The sequence below is a fragment of the Mastigoproctus giganteus genome, chromosome 6, assembly GCF_048544385.1.
Source record: "Mastigoproctus giganteus isolate SK-2022 chromosome 6, ASM4854438v1, whole genome shotgun sequence".
NCBI lineage: Eukaryota > Metazoa > Arthropoda > Arachnida > Uropygi > Thelyphonidae > Mastigoproctus > Mastigoproctus giganteus.
In genome coordinates this window covers 158,635,902-158,655,074 of record NC_143580.1, presented here as the reverse complement: position 1 = coordinate 158,655,074, position 19,173 = coordinate 158,635,902, and the positions used below count along the sequence as shown (strand labels likewise).

General features: G+C 34.5%; 1 protein-coding gene across 1 annotated transcript in view; it reads left to right on the top strand.

The window, feature by feature from the left end:
- The window catches only part of LOC150084690 (calmodulin-like), a gene marked incomplete at its 5' end in the record, with an annotated part of 117,200 nt that extends 104,278 nt beyond the window's left edge, over nucleotides 1–12,922 (top strand). Inside the window, one exon of the mRNA XM_090376323.1 lies at nucleotides 12,585–12,922. Coding sequence (XP_090232449.1) covers nucleotides 12,585–12,613 — 29 coding nt within the window. The remainder of the gene's footprint in view (nucleotides 1–12,584) is intronic.
- Between the last annotated feature and the right edge of the window lie 6,251 nt (nucleotides 12,923–19,173).

The following is a 19,173-nucleotide window of genomic DNA, read 5'->3' as shown; positions in this document are numbered from 1 at the left end:
AAAGTAAAGTATTCTTTTAAAACACAAAAGTAAGTCACATTTTTATAATTATAATAATAAAATCTAAAAAATAAATCACTGACATAGATTTGTTGCATGTAAGTGTTGGGAATTTGCATTTTTTTATATATAGCCTGGAAAAAAAAAATGGTAACATGAAAATAGAAACTTTCCTTTTACATGTAACATGCTAATTTTTCTCGAATCACTCAGCCCGCAAAACAAATCTAGCTTTCAATATGGCCCTTGTACTGGAAAAGGTTGGACACCACTGGTCTAGACTATAATTACACTAAACAAATTTTGGGTCATATCTTGTTACAGGCATGAAAGTAAACTTTCATGCATTTAGATTTTGGAGTAGTAATCATGGAAATAGTGCTTAAAATGGCAGATTGGCTCTTGTTTTCGAAAAAAAGTAGTTTTTTTTTATATTTATACAAGGCATTTTTTATTTATATGGCAGTAAGATAGCAGTATTGAACATGGGACTTTTTTTGTCTTTCACTTGTATTCAGCTTCAGGAGTATCCCTTTTCACCATCCAACAATAATTGGCTAACATGGCTGCACTCCATTTGCTTTTGTTTTGTATCTTTGTTCCATCACTGCGATGTCTTGATGGAATTGCTCATCATGTTCGTCGCTGACGGCACCACAATTTGGTGGGAAGAAATTGAGGTGAGCGAAAGAAAAACATCTTTAATGACATATTGCCCGCCAGTTTTTTGTAAGAAGTTGAGATCTTCCACAAACTACCTGTAGTTGCCAGCTTTAAAATTTCTTAGAAAACCAGTCAACATTTTGACTGGTTATCGACGTTTCAAAAGGCTTTCCACGCCGGTTTCTCGCTATCAGTAAGGATACATTTGAACTGTTCGTCTTTGAAAAGTTGCATTATTTGTGGACAAACTAAGTCTTGGGAATTATTCTTGCAAGTAAGTGAATGGAGGATTGTTCACTTCCAAATATATTATAGTCTTTAATTTCGAGTACAAAATGTCACTTTCACAGAATGAACTAGAAGATTCCACTGTTGTTCCTCAAGGCCAAAAGCTCTGCCTTATTCTTCAGCAGGTAGAGGTCCTGATGAGGTCATTAAGCTCACTTTCTGTGATCTTATGTGGTTCAGAGGGATCAAGGTTTGAACAAAATGGTGGATCCCTTGATGTAGATGGCTGCTGTATATATATCAAGTATATTCATGTATATCAAGTTGATGTTCATCAGTATCTTCATCAGTGTACAGAAAAATGGTCAGGTGATTCAGGAATAGGTAGTACTTCACTGTGGGGCATGGGACGAATTGCAGATTGTATATTTGGATACGCCACTGTCCACTTTTTCTTCATTGTCATCCATTTTCTAATAGGAGGCACCATACAGAAATAAGTCTGTGATTTGTTGGCTCCCTCCATATCATGGACACAGTGAAAGGCATAAAACATTCCTTTTGATTCACACATGTATTGAGTTTTGATGAACAGGTAGTGCAGCCTATGTGTGGAGCCCAGTCCCTGTCCTGTTTGCTTACTTTACACCCAAAGTACAAGAAGATGCCTTTTTTATGGCTCGAGTTATGGGATGCTTTCTTGAAGCTAATGTGACTTCTCCACATACATAACAGAAGTAATACAGAATATTCACACAATTACGGGGCACATTAATCTTACACGAGACAGACACTGAAAAATTTAGGAATCCCACAGAGAACAACTGTTAACTAAGAACAAATCACCCAGTACCTAGCCGTATTCGAGAATTACTGCAACAGAACGAGGCAACAGTTGCTGATTACGTGATAAGAGCATGGTGTTACTGAAATTGCAGTGTTGCCATGAGCTTTGCTGAGAGCTATAGTTATAATGTAGAGTAACTCACTAATATGAGTTACTCTACATTATAATTGTAATCCCCCAATTGTAATCCGAAAACAAGAGCCATTAGTTTTTGTTTTCAGCAGCATAAAATTAGTCCAGTTTGGGTATTTTCGTAACATTTTACGTGTTGACCAGTGTTATTACTGCATCTTATAACTTAGTTATATACTTCTGTTAACCCTTTAGCAAGTGGGTTTCTGGTCTGTATGCATGTGAATTTTTTGCTGAATTAAAAATTGAAAAACTCTGTTCTCTGTTTGGTTAAATATTTAATTTTTTTTGCTAAATATTAATTTTTCCTCTTGATTTTATTCTTGAACATTAGAAAAAATTCAGAGAAAAAAAAAACCTATTTACTTTTTTCTTTGATTCAGTTTCATTAACTTCTTTATCCAATTCCAAAAGTTTCAATACTGTCATAAATATAAAAATGGCATTACTTTTAAACACAATGGCTATGCCTTCGTTACTACCTAACGGAACATTAGATAGTAACATGTCTCTGTAGAGTTTTGGAGATTCAGTTTGTATATATAGATGCAAATTTTTTTTGATGGTGCATTGGAAGAACCTTGAAATTATCCATGTGCATACTTGCAAAAAGAATAATGAAATAGTTACTTTTATTGAAGTAACTACAGGTAGTTCTCGACTTTACGAGAACTACCTGTAGTTACTTTACGAGTTAATTCGTTCCTAGCGCGCTCTCGTAAAGCGGGAATTTATTTCCCATAAACATAATGTTAAAAATAGGGGTTATGTTATCAACAATGAAATTAGTTAGCTGATTAGTTTGTTTAAACAATGATTAATTTATCCAAAGAAATTAAAACGTAGCCTGTAAAATCAAGCAAATTATAATAATAGAAATTCTTTGACTTACAAATATTAAAGAATGTTTATTCTTTATCGACTACATGCACACTCGACCACTCATTATTGGCTCGGCACTCGGTTTGTTGCACAAGGAGTCTTCTTCAGAAATGCTTCAAGAGGCGTTTATTTCAAAGATAATCTTTTCGTTTCTTTGTAAATTTCAATAGCATTCATAAGCATTTTTTAACGGAACGTACAAATTGCAACTAACACGATTTGCACAGAGTAACAAGTTTACGAAGCTTTAAAAAAAAGGAACGAAGAGAAGATTCCGAAAATTTGTTTTTTATACGATTGAAGATTTCAGTAAAGGGCAAACACATTTCACTATAATAACGTAAAAACCCACACAATTCCAGCTATTGGTATTTTCACAAATGCAATAACATCGAGTTTACTACCCGTTTATAATTGCCTGCAGTAACAGAAAAGTCCAATAAACCAGAAAGTGCTAATTGTTTTTGTTTTATGGTCATGACCTCCAGAAATGTGCTTTAGAAAAATATCACAAAGGCGTTTAAAATTGATTCTTATAACGGAACATATGATAATGATGAAAGTGTAGTGTTTAATGATTTGAATTGGTAACTAATACAATTTACACTATAAAAATGAACCTTTGGGGAGTTATATAGTGAAAATTTGAACTTTCGAGGTTGTGGAATGAATTACCAAAAAATGCGTTATTGGGTTCACATTACTATATTTTTGCGATACAACGGTAACGGATTAATGTTGTAAAGTGTGGTACACTGTATTGTATAGCTATGCGCGTGGTTTGAAATGCAGTATTTATGAACGTTTTAACATTAATTTTTTTTGCAATTAATGTTCGTATTTTCTATTTTGTTGATACTTAAAAAAAATAAACCTCGCAAAGCGAGAACTGCCTGTATTTCATTTCAGCTGTTCTGTTGAAGTTGTGAAATATTCAGTGGCGGTCAAAAAACTGCAACATCTTAAAAAAAAGTAACATTTGTAGTGAAATGTATAAGATATTGTTTGATTACAGTCATTTTTTTGTCACAAAGCAAAGGTAATGTGTTATATAACACTTCTGTTGCATTGGACGGTAATTGCAAGGTGTTGCATCAGCCGTTTCTACAAACACAGCATTGGAAGGGTATGCATGCTCATTAGTATCCTGTTTTGCGGAGGTGTAAGCATGGCTTACACCTCCATGTTTAGTTGACACCAACAAAAAAAAAAAAAAAAAAAAGTGTAGCTGTTACTCTGTCCCAAAAATTAAAGCGTGAAACCAGTGATGTGAAGAGAAGACCTGGATCAGGCCGTAAGAGAGTGACTACGCCTTCCCAAGATCGATATTTGAAATGACTATGCCTTTGTAATCACCATGCTAATGCTCCTGATCTAAAAGTGGACTTTGAGATGGCCTCTGGGGTGTTGAAACAAGTGCACTAACTATCCAAAGACAGCTTTCAGTATGTGGTCTGCATGCCTATTGCCCCAAGAAGAAACCTTTGTTGACCCAACAAATGAGGAAGAAGCGACTTCCTTGGACTAAAATGCATGTTTCGTGGACAAAAGAGCAATGGGACACAGTCATCTTTTCTGATGAATCAATTCAACCTGCATGGCTCGGATGGGATGTGGCATACCATCCTGACTAAAGTTCCCCGCCAGTCAGATGGACTGGGGATGCATAACAAGCAAAGGGGTGGGGCAAATTAAGTTTATTAATGGAACGGTGAATGCAGAAGCCCACACTGCTATTTTGGAGGAGTGTCCGAAACCCATTATTAGGGATTCCCACAAACTTTCCACAAAAATTTTCGTCCAAAACTGCATTTTTCAGCAGGACTCAGCACCTTGCCACACAGCAAAATTGGTAGGTTTTATGCTATTTAGATTTAATGATGAGTTTGATGAGTTTGTCTCACAAGGCTTACTTACACCAAAGTTTCCCTCGTTTTTCTCCCTTAAGGTGCAGTCATACCTCAAATGCTGGCATTAGTGTTGGACTGGCTCGGATTTGAACCTTATTGAAAATTTCTGATACATAATGTTGTCTATAATTGCTTGGAAGAAGCCAACAAGTAAGATTCAGCTGCAGGAGAGCATTATAAGGGTGTGGTATCATGAAATTGAGCAACCGTATATCCAGAAGTTGATTAATTCTATGCCAGATCAGTGCACGACTGTAAGGAGTAACAATAAAATGTTCAGGACTTATTTTGCTGCTTTACAGTACATAATACTATTACGTTAACTTGTCATTTCAGTTTGTACATGTGAAAACGCAATAAAATGTATGTTTGGTTGTCCTGATTGCCACTTGCATGGTTTCTCATATTTCCATTAATTATGCATTTTACCCTTTGGGAAGATATTTATGGCAATTAGGCATATCAGGTGGAGTCTTTATTGGATTTCATTCACAGAAATATATATCCCATCTAACAAATGCATTTTGAACATTTCTGCAACTCACAATGCAGTGCAAAACACATTATATGCAAAATTCACAAGTGATGCAGTTTTTTTTTTATTGTCTGTCACTGTATTTGCATTCACTGAGAAACCCACCTAAACTCTAGGTGGGTTTTTCTGTGAAGTTAGCATTTTCAACTGAAACATTGTAAATATGGTCAGTCCCATTTGTAAAGTAAGGGAAAAGTTTATTTTGGCAGGTGGAATAGATAATTGTCATAGCACAAAAAGCCTGAATGATGAGTTCTTAGTAGGAAAAAATCAACCAAGGATGAAATTGTAGTTGGCCTTTAATTTTAAAATAAGGCAAAGAATTTTGTCTGGCCAACTTGAATTTTATCAAATTTTAGACCTGCTTAGATTTATTAAGCGTTACAATGCAGTGTTCGTGTGTTTAATCCTCTGGACACTGACTCTAAGACATATATGATCAATTAACATTAACCCTTTGACCCATATGTGGCATCTGACATACTACTTTTTTCCTTCTTTTAATTTTGTGAATAATGAAATCCTCCTACATGCTTTAATAGTTAATGTCTCATAACTTGAGTTATGAGAGTAACTATTTGTTTGGCATCTTACAGGTGTTACACAACTTATTTTTAAATCTGCAGGAGTAGATAGACATCAATCTTGAAGAATGGCATGGAGTATGAATTAATATGTATGGGTGATATATCTAAACAAAATGCATATTATGCAAAAACTGATGATAGTCTTGCCAGATTATTAATTGAAGTCTACTGGTGTTATTTGGAAACAATTTTTAAGATGGCAGCACTCTTACAGTCATGCACCAAGGTTGAGAAGCAATTTGTGATCCTACTTTTGAATGTAGAAGAAATAAAACTGCATTGTGGAATGCTAGCTCAGTATGGTGAAGTATGCATGAGTCAGTGGGAAGTCTACAAGTAGGTGAATAAGTTTAAGAAGGGTATTGAAAGTGTTGAAGGGCTCTTCCTGACCAAGGCATGCACATTGTGTCTAGAAGTTATATCGGCAGTGAAAGAACTTGTACAAGGAAACCATTACATTACGATTTGTTGAAGAAATTGACATGGTATGCAAGATTAGTGTTGGTTCAGCTCATGCTGTCATTAGCAAGGTGTTGCCCTTTTGTAAAATGTGTGCTTGGTGCATTCTTTGGCCTTTAAAACCAGAACTGAAGGAATGATGACAGTGTATGCTTTGTGCTGGGATGGTATGAATCTGAAGGGAATGCCTTCTTAGAACACGTAAACAAATGTAAATTCAGAGTGATGCTGTACAGGCTCACATTGACTGAAGAATGTCCATACCTAAGCATCAACTGGTAAAGTGTTAATCACTGCATTCTGGATCATCAAGGGATGATTGCGGAATGTTATGGGGGGGGAAGAAACTGACTCGTGGAAAAACTGTAGTTCTGAACCAGTTTAAAGTCAGAAATTTTCCAGAAGACTGGTTTTCTTTCTGAAGTGTGTGCCTACAGCATGATAATGCCCATCTGTCACATTCTACAGTCGGCCATATACTGGTGATCAAGTGTGAGGTATTACCCTTTCTCACCATATTTAGCCCAATGTGATTATCACTTCAACCCCCCCCCCCCCACACACACACTAAAATACTCTATAAAAGGAGGCTACCTCTCATCAGGTGAATAGTTTAAAATGGTGCTATATGACTCGCTTTGATACCAGTCATAAATTCTTTGGTGGGTTGCAGTGTTTGGGGTGTCCAGTGTAGACTGAAGATTGACATGCATAACTTCATTGTTTGTGAAATACAGCTTTAACTTTTGTGGTTTTCATTTGTGAATGGCCTTTGTATAATTTGGCTTGTTTACCTGTCATATGTATATTTCTTAAAATTGCTCCCCCCTTCCCCCCCAGACATACAGACAAATTAGCAGATGAGAAGGTAGAAAGTGAAAGAAGGGATATAATAGAAGTTGAGTGAAAAAACTTATACAGGAACTCCCCGACTTATGTAATACTCAACTTACGGAAATTTGATTTTACATAAGTTTTTGCCGGCTGGTGCAAACTTAAAAATTTGTCGAAACGTATTCTGCAACCCATAGGAATAAATGGAGGTATCGTGAACCCAATAGCACTTTTGTTTTTTTTTTTTTTGTAATTCACCCCAAGTCCTTGCAAGTTAAAATTCGCTATATAACTAAGCTATTTATCCCTTTAAAAGGTCCTATTTATAATGGAAATTGCACTACCCTTTTATCATTATCACATGTTCCGTTATAAGAATCAATTTTGAAAGCCTTTGTGATATTTTTCTGGAGGTCATGACCAAAAAACAATTTGCACTTTCCAATTTATTGGGCTTTTCTGTTACTGCAAACAGTTTATAAACGGGTTAGTAAACTCAATCTTATTGCATTTGCAATAATACCGATAACTGCAATTGTGTGGGTTTTTACGCTATTATGGTGAATTGAGTTCCCCTTCACTGAAATCTTCAATCATATAAAAAACAAATTTTCAGAAACTTCTCTTCATTCCTATTTATGTATTACAATGATGAAGGGAAAGGAACCAACAGAAAATGCAAGTGATGGAGAACCAAAGAAAATTGATTTAGAAATGAAGATGAAAGTGAAGTATGAAACAGGACAAAGTTTGTCATTTATTGCAAGGGAATTAGGTCTCTCTGCTTTAACAGTGAATACTATTTTAAAGACAGTGTGCTATACGTGCACTGTCAGTGGATCAATGCACTTAAGATCAGCAGTGACCAAAAAACAGCATTCAGGTGCTATATCGAAGATGGAACAGCTGTTAATAATATGGATGGAAAATCAGATTCAGAAGCAAGTGCCCCTGAGTCCAATGGCCATTCAAGCAAAAGCAATAAGTATTTATAAAGATATTAAGGATAAGTACGGCCAACCCCAACCCACGTTCATGGCAAGTAATGGGTGGTTTAATAGGTTCAAGCATTGCGCTGGTTTCCACAATGTTAAAATATGCGGTGAAGTCGCCAGTGCCAATTCTGCAGCTGCAGAGAAATTTTGTGATGTGTTGGAAAAAATTATCGATGAAGGCGGCTATTGAACGCAACAAATTTTTAACAGTGAAGAGACTGCTCTGTATTGGAAAAAATGCCAGATCGAATATACATTGCCAAGGAGGAAAAGACAGAGCCAGTTTCCAAGGCTTCAAAAGATAGGACCACTCTCTTGCTTGGGGCTAATGTGGCGGGAGATTACAGATTAAAACCACTGTTTGTGTACCATTTTGGAAATCCTTGTAAATTTAAGGGCATCAATAAAGCCACCCTACCTGTGCATTTCCGATTGAACCAGAGAGCACGGATAACAGTATCCCTCTTTGAGGATTGGTTTAAATGCTGCTTCATTCCCGAGGTTGAAAAATATTGTAAAGACAACGTGTCTTTCACAATTTTGCTTCTATTAGATAATGTTCCTGGACATCCTTAGCATCTAGATATTTCAATTCAAATGTAAGAGTCATATTTCCACCGCCAGACACAACTTCACTCATCCAAACCTGTGGATTAGGGTGTTATTTCGAATTTAAAAGCATACTATTTACGCACATTTGCTCAGGCATTGTCTGCAGTAGACGATGAGAAAAATTTTACGTTCAGAGACTTGGAAATATACAATATTTACCCCACCATCTTAAACATTAATAAGGCCTGGATGGAAATTACTAAAAGTTGTTTAAATGGCGCACGGAAGAAAATATGCCCACACCACGTAAAAGGCTACGAAGGATTTGAAAAAGACAAATCATATGAAGAGGTTACAGATAAGATTGTAAAGGTTGCAGAGCTACTTCAATTAGAGGTTGATGCCAAAGACGTGAAGGAGTTAATAGAGGAAGAAGAGATGGAATTATCTAACGAATAACATATTGACTTGCAGGCAGCAATAGTGAAAGAAGAAAATGCTGACAAAACTCAAGATGAACCAAATGAGCAGCCGAGATGCTTCATTGCCAGAGAGATGCTAATGGCATTTCTTGAAATTGTATCCGCAATGGCGAGGTTTGAGAAGATGGATCCTGACAGCGAACAATTCTTAAAAGTTAACAGAGAGGTAAATGATATGCTTGCTTGCTACAAAGAAATCTATGATGAAAAGAAAAAAAGCCACTGTCTAGTCATCCATCTGAGCGGGTAGCACAGTGGTATCGTCACCGTCCTCTCTACACCGGGTGGAAAAGACCCGGGTTTGAATCCCGTCGATGAAGCTAGGAACTTTAATGGGCTTTTTTCATTCCGTGGCTGAGTTAATCGGTCTCAGGCGTAGATAGCAAGGTTTCCCCCCAGAAACTGGGGTTTTTTCGTCCAGCAAACAGGCAAATTGACCAGAAAACACATGCAATTTACAGACAAAATACATATATTGGTATATATTAGAAATAAGGGGTTGTCCTAATATAATAATTTGAATTTGTCCAGTCATCCATTAATATGTTCTATCGTAAGGTTGAGCGGCCGACCCCTTCTAAATCTCCACAGCCCTCTAACTTCCGCAGCTGTGTACTTATCAGCTGAAGACGTTGATTCTGGCAACGATGCTCGAGAGGTAAAATTTACTGTGTTATGCCCGTCTCCTCTTTTTTCGTAATTTTATAATTTTGAAATTGCATGCTTTTGTAATTTTTCCTGCACAGGAGATAAAAAATTTAATAAATACAATAAATAATTCTATTTACATGTTTGTCGAACATTTCTTTTTTGATTCAATCAATTCAGTGAGTACAGTTGAGTGCTGCACAAGCATGGGGGAAATTCCCCAACTTATGTAGGGTTCCGCGGAATGCAACTCTTATGTGAGTCGGAGAGTTCCTGTACAGTACAAAAAATTTCAAAGAATGGAAGTATGGGCCAATTATGTAAACCCTAATTAATGAAACACCATTTTTAAATTCAAAAAAGAAAGATAATTTATAAAAAAATAATACACAATAATAAAAAGAACACACCTCAACACGTGGTATTTACATATTTTTATGTGTAAATACCACGTGTATTCCTTTTAGGAGTGTGAATAATGGAATATTAGGTTATTTTGACTTAAAATAAAGATAAAAGATTTTGATTGACTGTATTATGTGTTTGAAATTCAAAATATGAAGTTTATCTAAATTGTTGCTGCTTTGAATTTAGATGTTCTCACATATTACAATTTGATAACTGATATTTATCTAAATTTATAATATAATGAGGATTCAAAATGTAGTTAGAACTTGGAGAAATATGTGATAATCCTGTCTGTCTTCTATAAGAGAACTTGATTTTACAAAATACCATGAATTGAGAGAGGATGGAAAGGTTGTTGCAAATCATGGGTTTCCAATCTGAAGTGTCAGAATTTTGTTTTTTATTACCCACAGTGAAGCCATTACAATATAACCTCTTGGAGTACCAGTAGTAAATGGTGTTGATGTCATTTTGAAATAATGGTGAAAGAGGGAAGTGCTTCCACAATATATGTACATACACCAGAATATCTAGCAAATGGAATATTACATAGTACCTATAGACAAGTGGAGTAGTTGGGTTATTTTAGTGTTATGCATTTAAGTACATTAAGACCATTTTGTGTTTGCAGGTTTAACTGACTGTATTTGCTTTAAAAAGTCACTGACTCTTTCCTAATGCATAAGGCATTAGGAAAGAGCCACTGACAACAAAGTATTACTGATTTTTACTGAGTATTACTGATTATTTTGGGGAAGGTAATCATGACGATTCCATCTGACTGTGGATCATTTTATTTACTTTAAGGAGACTGGGAATGTGTGTTGGTAGACATACCTGTCATTGCAAAAGTGAACTACTAATTCATGATACTCCATAAAGATTATTGCATATTGGTATTAGCTCTGTCCTCAGGGTACTCCACTGCCAAAAAAAAAAAAAATATATATATACAAAATTCATATTGTGCAGGAGTCATAATGACTGCTAAATAGATGTTTGGATTATTTTGTAAGTGCTTTTAGGAAAAGCAGAACATTCCATATATATATATATATATTTTTTTTTATTTTTTTTTTCTTCCAACATTTAAAACATGCTTTCATTCCATTGATACCATCAGTTGACATAAATTTGCAAGAATCCTTACCACCTGGTCTGTGTGGTGTGGCAGCCTTGGCATTGCTATTGTAGGACCTGTATAACAGCTTAGTAGGAGACCACATTGCAGCCTTTGGTGCACTGGCTCTCATATTATATATATATATATATATATCCATTATTTTAAATTAAACAAAACATAAGCCAGCAGTATATGTTATGTTTTGTTTAATTTAAAATAATGGATGTATTTCAGCTTCATATGGAGGAATTGCATGTCGCTGCCTCTAATGAATGCTTAATCATTTATTTATTTATTTATTATAATTTAATTTTATTTAATATAATTCAATGATAGTATATATATATATATATATATATATATATATATATACACGCCGACCGGGCTAGCCGAGTGGGTAAAAGTACCTGCCCGGCAACCCAAAGGTCGCGGGTTCGATTCCCGCCTCGGGCTTGGATCAAAGTACTACAAAAACCTTGGGAGGTGCAATATGGCCACAGAAGCCGATGCGCCAAACAACTACCAAATCAAATCAAGGCTCTCATATTGTGTCTCCAGGTTTATTTATAGCAGAGTGGAGCACCACCACCACACTTCAACCTTACTGTATACTCGTAGTAGATCACTTTCTTGTTTGGATGTGGATAAATCGAAAGGGATCATCACATTCCCCATACCTGTGTGCCACTTAATCTGTGGTGTACAATAACTGGTGAGACTCAAGTGTAACCATTGCCAAGGGTGATCAGTAAGGTAGACACCAATTTTGACCACTTACTATAGTGAATATACTGTTGTATAAACCCCATGAGGTGTTCCATATGCATATCAAAAACTCTGTCCTCTGGATACTCCACTGCCAAAAATCCAACCCATACAAAATGCACAATGTGCAGGAGTCATATAGTGGCTGCTAAAACATATCCTTATTTTGCTGTAAAAGTGAGTTTGCTGATATACAAGGTGGTGCCATGTGGCTTGCTATAGTTAAAAATGTTAGAGCTTCAGAATTTGCAATAACCTTTCTGTATTTCACTCTGTATTTTGTCAAATAATGCTTCTTCTACACACTATGCTACAGGCCACTTTGTTAAAGCAATTACTATAAGCAATTGTAATTTCTTTAATTGCTTTATTTAATCATTTTGTTCTATGTTAATGTTATCTGTTTATGAGAGATGTTATTCTTGATGCTGTGGTTAAATGTGTTATGTGAAATGTGTGTTTTTATTTATAAGAATACTTTTGTAAAGGAATATTTATTTTCTATAAGAGCTAATAGATTTCATTTTTTTCCAGAATTCGTTACTATGATGACTTCAAAGTGAAGTTCCCACATCTTCTGTAATTAAAAGTTCTTTCCAATTTCATGTTTTGGTGTTTAATATTAGCTTTACAATTGGTCTGTCACCCCTGTAAAGACTTTTGTACCATATTCCAAAAATACAAGCTTGCATGATTGTGAATTGTCCTCCATACTTTGTCAGTGTTGTCACAATAGGGGATTCCTATGCTTTTGTAAATTTTCATTCTTCATTAAACTTTAGTCTCAACTGTCTTGTTTCAAAGTGAAATATTAACAGCATTCAACTCGGTTCTTGTAGATGATAGTTTAGAATAAAGAGTATTTGTCTAAATTCTGAACATAATTTTAATAATTGCACTGCAAACTCATTTTATTTTTTCTCCACACATTAATTGACTGAACTTAATTTTACTTATGCAAGTAATGTATTTTAATATTAGCCAAATTTACATAAATAGTATGCATTTTTGTAATCAGTGTTACTTTATCTGAGATTATTACATTACTTTAAAAAGGTCTCTGGTGGCAGAAGTAACCACTATCTTACATCTTGTCTATTAGTTGTAACACAAGTACAAAGATTTGTTTCCTGAAAATTAAGTTCTTTTTCATTCCAGAACTGCTTACTAATAGTATATTTTATGCAAGTACCTATTGTAATTTTGGGATATATATATATATTTAAAAAAAAAAAAAAAAAAATTGTTTGGAATTAAAAAAATATATTTCACTGTATATTGTATGCTTCAGTAATTGGTTTCTCAAAATGTTTCCATTCTGAATTTTTCCTCTTCACTTCTTAAAATATTAGGTTTGATGAGAACAGTTATTAGCTTCTCATACAGTCAGCAGCAGTATAATTAAGTACCTTTTTCACTGACCTTATCAAAGCATGATGACTGAATTATGTGATGTGACTAGCCTATGAAAGGCAAAGTATAATAGAGAACTTTAATGAAAAGCTGCACAACTAGAAATATTTTGCAGGGACAGGTATTAATGCTTTCATTTTGCATTACGAGAGCATTATGAATGCTTTTATTCTTACACTTATTGTGATATAGCTGCCCTTCAGGTGATATGAGTGACACAAGTGATATGAGATAGTGTCAGTTATTCATATAAATCATAAGTAAAATGAAAACATATCTTCCTTGTCTATTTTTTTAATATCTAACTTAACTAATGGGGAAAAAAAAAAAAAAAAATTCAGGTATATTGCAATTAAATTATGTATGGTCTTAGATAATTAATATACAAAATTTCAGATCTTGTGATTATTCATACATCATATAAAAACAAATAATACTGAAATTATTGCACAGTTAGCTGACTTTACAGATTTTTCTCTTTGACATAAATTACACACAGTTTTCTTAATATAGCCTAAATATTATCATTTCTGTATTCAGTAACCTCTTTAGTTCATATCTGTTTGTAATATTGTACTTATGGATATGAATTTCCAACTGATGTCACAGATTTTCAATCAGATGAGTAGTGTCTCATTAGAGAGAGAGCTGTCTATAGTTTTAGGACAATTATAGAACTGTTCTCTCAGAATATAGCAGGCTTTTGGTGTCTCCAGTCAGAGGAAATTCAAACTGGACCGTCAAACAAATGAACATTGAACTATCTAAATGACAGTTCTTTGTTTCTATTGTTGCATAAAGCAGTTACCCTTGGGCTAGGGTTTTCATTCAGGGAAACTGATCATACAACACATTAAATTTAGACTATAATACACCTCATAGCATTAGTTGCCTTGATGCAAAAAAGTCTCAAGCCTGAAATTTGTGTACAAATGCTTATTTATAAACTGAAATGCCTATTCATTCTTTATTAATTAATAGCATTTTAAATATCCTTGATTAAATGCATTATTGCAGGTGACTTTACCTTATTTAAATACAGATGAATAGCACTTCCATTGATGTATGCATATCCACAAATAAAAGAATATTACTTGATTGTGTGAGCCATTATTTACTCCCTGCAGATATGAGTAGTTGACTCTAGACAAAAAAAATCCACTAATAAAACTCCCACTACAGCTCAGTCAGCTAAAAACCAGTTATTCACTCATTTTAGCATGAATGCTTAATGTGAAAGGATGTTGGCATATTGGTAATGTACAAATATTATTACACTTAAATTGATCTTCATGTAATGTTTCACACTTCGGTAATAAATTAAAGGAAATAACATACAACAGACAAGTATTAAAAGTTGAATTAATTATGTAAGAAAGCTCAGCTTGCTAAACAACACAATATCTAACCATGTTTACAATAGGGATGTATATCTGAGATTAAAAATCCACATAAATTAATCAGACATTCTTTTTATTCTAAGAGTACTGCTGTCAAAGATAACCATATTAAATTGTTTACCAACAAGTCCTTAAACAGGAATTCAGTTCAGATAATTTTGTTTAACCTGGAAGTAGTATTTCCCTGTTTCAGGACGAGTGATTATTGCATTGCCTAACAGGCCCCAGATTTTAAAAAAATATTTGGATTTTAAGAGTGCACTAATGCTTCTATCAGTGGATAGCAATATTTATTAATTTCTTTTCTTTTTTCCTTAAGTTTAAATTTTATAAATCTTGGTTTTTGGCACTAAAATGTTCATTAATTTTAATGGGAAAAAAAGTCAATTATATTTACATTTTGAGAAAAAAGTTGGTAACATAATATAGAAACAAGAGACACTGCCAAATTTCTGTTAGTATTAGTAGTGGCAAATGATGCAGGAAAGCAAGATTTATAAAGCACTGCTGGAAGAAGAGAGAAAAAAAAAAAAAAAAATTTCCCTCATTACTTGTTCATTCCTCTCCAATAGTTTATCTGGTTCTTTCTTGAATTTATTCAACGCACTCACATCCACAACAACAGATGGTAGTTTAAACAATCGGCCACTGAAGAAAAACTTGGATACATTTATCCTGCAACCATTCTTCCTCAATTTGAATTTACCCCTCGTGTGTAGTTTGAGGAAGAATCACATCATCATTGAGCTTGCTCATTCTACTGAAAGCATTAAACCCTCAATCAAATCGGTAATAAGTCTAGGCACCTTGCAGGTGCCTAGACTTGAGACACTACAATTTGCAAAACTGAAGTTGTTTGCTGGTAAGAGTACCATTTTGCTCCCCTCACTAATTTTGTTGCCCTTCCCTGCACCCATTTCAGCAGATCTATATCCTTCCTAAAAAGAGGTGTCCAGACCTGTATGCAGTACTCAAGATGTGGCCAGACAATTGCCTTGTGCAATGGGATAATCAGTTAATATGGGATTATTGCTATCCATATGCAGTACCTTGCATTTGACCGTTAAACTTCAACTGTCATTTCCCAACCTATCTGCCTGATTTTTTTCAAGGTAAGCTAGTAACAAGATTACTGTCATTAACCACCCTGCAATCCTTTGTATCATCTGCAGAGATGGACATTAAGATAACCACTGTCTTCTCCCACTCAACTATCCCTTTATCCATAGTTTTCCTTAATGCAATACTGCTCCAGTTTGTACAGCAGTCATTTTGTGTGACAGCATCAATTTGGTGTAGGCATTAATTATATGAAGCTTCGACATTACTCTTACACAGATTAAGCCTATATTTAAGGGGGAGGATTTTGAAATTAATGTATTTCAATGAAAAAATAAATTTCTGTTAATTCTGCTTGTATATGCAATGGATATTATAAACATGTCTTTATCAATAGGCTTTTTTCCAAGTATTTGACTTTCACTACACGAATATTCAGCATGACTGAAATACATTATCAGTACGTTGCTTCCCTGCCCATCTTTTATTGTGATAATTTTTATTTTTCATGTGAATAGCCTTCTTATATTACCTCCTGCATTGCACTGTTACTAAACAATGTCACTTACAAATTGATGACTGCTAAATAAATTCATTGGGAAGGATAGTTACCACGAACCAGTGTCCTGCTAGTGTTCTACAAAAACATAATGAAAAAAAAAAAAAAAACCATATAAATTCTGTGTAGACATGTTATATAGGCTTCAAATCTTGCTGTGCAAAAAATCAGCTTGCACAATCAATTTGGGTTAAAAAAAATTACTATTTCCAATATAAAAATTATATTTTAATTTTATAATGTATTGTTGATTAGTAAAAAAGTTAATGAGAAGTAAATCTTGCAATTTAAAAATGGTTATTTATATTATGAACAATTTTTTTCCCTTGTGATCTTAAATATTGAGACTGATAAAGTTTGTGAACATAAAATTGTTAACCAGGGATAGGGGAGAAAGGAAGATCTATATATACTGACATGGCTACTTTAAACTAAAATTGTGAAAATTATCCACTGTGACCACTTATATTCATGCTTACGTAACAGAACATAATTGTTACGTGAAAAAACTACCACAGTTATGGACATTTTTTACTTTAAAAAATATAGTTCTGTTAATAAATAAAATTGTATGTTGTCAATGAAATTTGGTTTCAAGTCCAAAGTCTAAGAAAATCAGCTGCTTTCTTCTGATAAAAATGCAAAATCTCCAGCCTTCCAAAATCAGTGGTTGGCAGTTTTGAGCATGTGGTTACTTGCAGAAATATTTTTCATTGTGAAGTTTAATCAATGTTTGAAAATTAGCCTCTTCTTGCTTTACCTGTGTATCCATGGTAGTACAAATGTAGAATGTAGTTTTTCAATTCATTATGAAGACTTAAGTTCTGTGCTAACTTTATGAACTAAAAGTGGGTAATTGTGAACTAATGTGGATGAGTCAGTTTATAACTTTTATGTGCCTGATATGTTTGGGATGTTTGTGCATATAATGAGAAATGACATTTAATTTTGAATATTGTGTGAATTTTAATTTAGTTGTGGTTTCATTTTGTTTTTTTTCTTGTGATTTAAATTATTTGCACAAATCCCCTAACTCACTGTGTAATTAGTATATTAATTGAAAGGAAGTTAGGGATATTCATGCATCTAGTTAGTAGTTTATGCTGAAAAATTCACTTATTAGCCAATTGCATTAAAGAATTGGAGTAAAACATCTTTTAACTTTATAGGCACCAATGACAGTAATGTTTCTGAGAAGCAGTATTTGTTTAAATATTTTTCATGCATTGGAAAAAAGACATCAGTACAGAATATAGCAATAAAGAAAAGGCAGCAATTCACTGTACTATAGAAAAGGTTATTTTGACTACACATTTACCAATCTCTAAGGGTTTTCTTCAGTGGACCTTAAATGAAATTAAAACTGACTGCCCACTTTATGTAAACCTATGAAATGGAGCACTCTTTCAGTAAGAGAATTTCATGTTATTACCACATAAATATAAAGCTGTTGTGTTCATGTTGTATGTGTATGTGTTATATCAGTACAAGACTGTCATTGTACTGATATAACTAAGATTGAGTGAACTTTGAAATGCACCATAGTACCCTGTGGCAGTTGTGCAGGTATGAGTATCTTGAACTAAGATCCTGCTGATTAAGGTTAGACTATGGATCACTAGTTTACAACTCTGCTAGACCTAGCATTTTGAGGTCATTGGACCCTATTCACCACAGTGGCCTACACATTGCTCTTGGAGCCTACCACACATCTCCTGTGCAGAGCCTGTACGCTGAAGCTCACGATCCCCCACTCTCTCTATGAAGACAAATTTTACTGCTAAATTATGCTGTCAAAATAAAAAGCCAACCCCTGCATCCATCGTGGATATTTACACCAGATTGGGAGAACTTGTATGCCATTTATCCAATAAATTTACCTGCTGCCATATGCCTTTGCTCACTACTTGATAATTGGCAGCTTGACCTTTCTAAAAAGCTACCACTAGTTTCACTTCTCTTCCATGGGCCTGCTACCTGTGATCTGTCCCTTCAAGAATGGGAGAAACTACTTTCTCCACAATATAAATTAGCTTCATAAATCTCTATTTGAGAAATATGAATCTTATACCAGGATACTTATCTTATACCAGGATCTTATACATAGGCGGCTCCAAAACTGACCATGTCGGTGCTGCTGCTGCTTCCATCATCCATAATCTCTAGTCAGTTACCTTTAGAATGCAGTATCTTTACTGCTGAACTATGTGCCATACAAATAAACCTAGAAACTTTAAAATTTGCCAGTTTAATCAATAGTATTATTTTTATCGACTCTCGCTTTACAGTAATCAAGAAAGCATCACAACTACCTAACATCATAGTTGACTGCCCTCTCTATAATGGAGTACGGCAAACCACCTTATCAAACCATGCAGCCCAAATCACCTACTTTGCAACATATACGAGACAACAGATCTGATATTGATGCAGTTTTCACTTTCCTAAAAAGGATAAAATGCTATGACAGAATATAATGCTTAAATCTCACTTTTAATAACGCCTGTTATTTCCTACCATTGTTTGGCACATAATGGCCTTTAGCTGCCGTTGCGCTGTAAAACCACCAACAACAAGATCCTGCTGGGGGTTTCACATATGACTGTTTTGAGTGCATTACAATTGGCCCATTAACCAAATAACATCCAGCCAATAGTGATCCTGTGGTTGGAAATGGCTTTAAGCAAGAGGC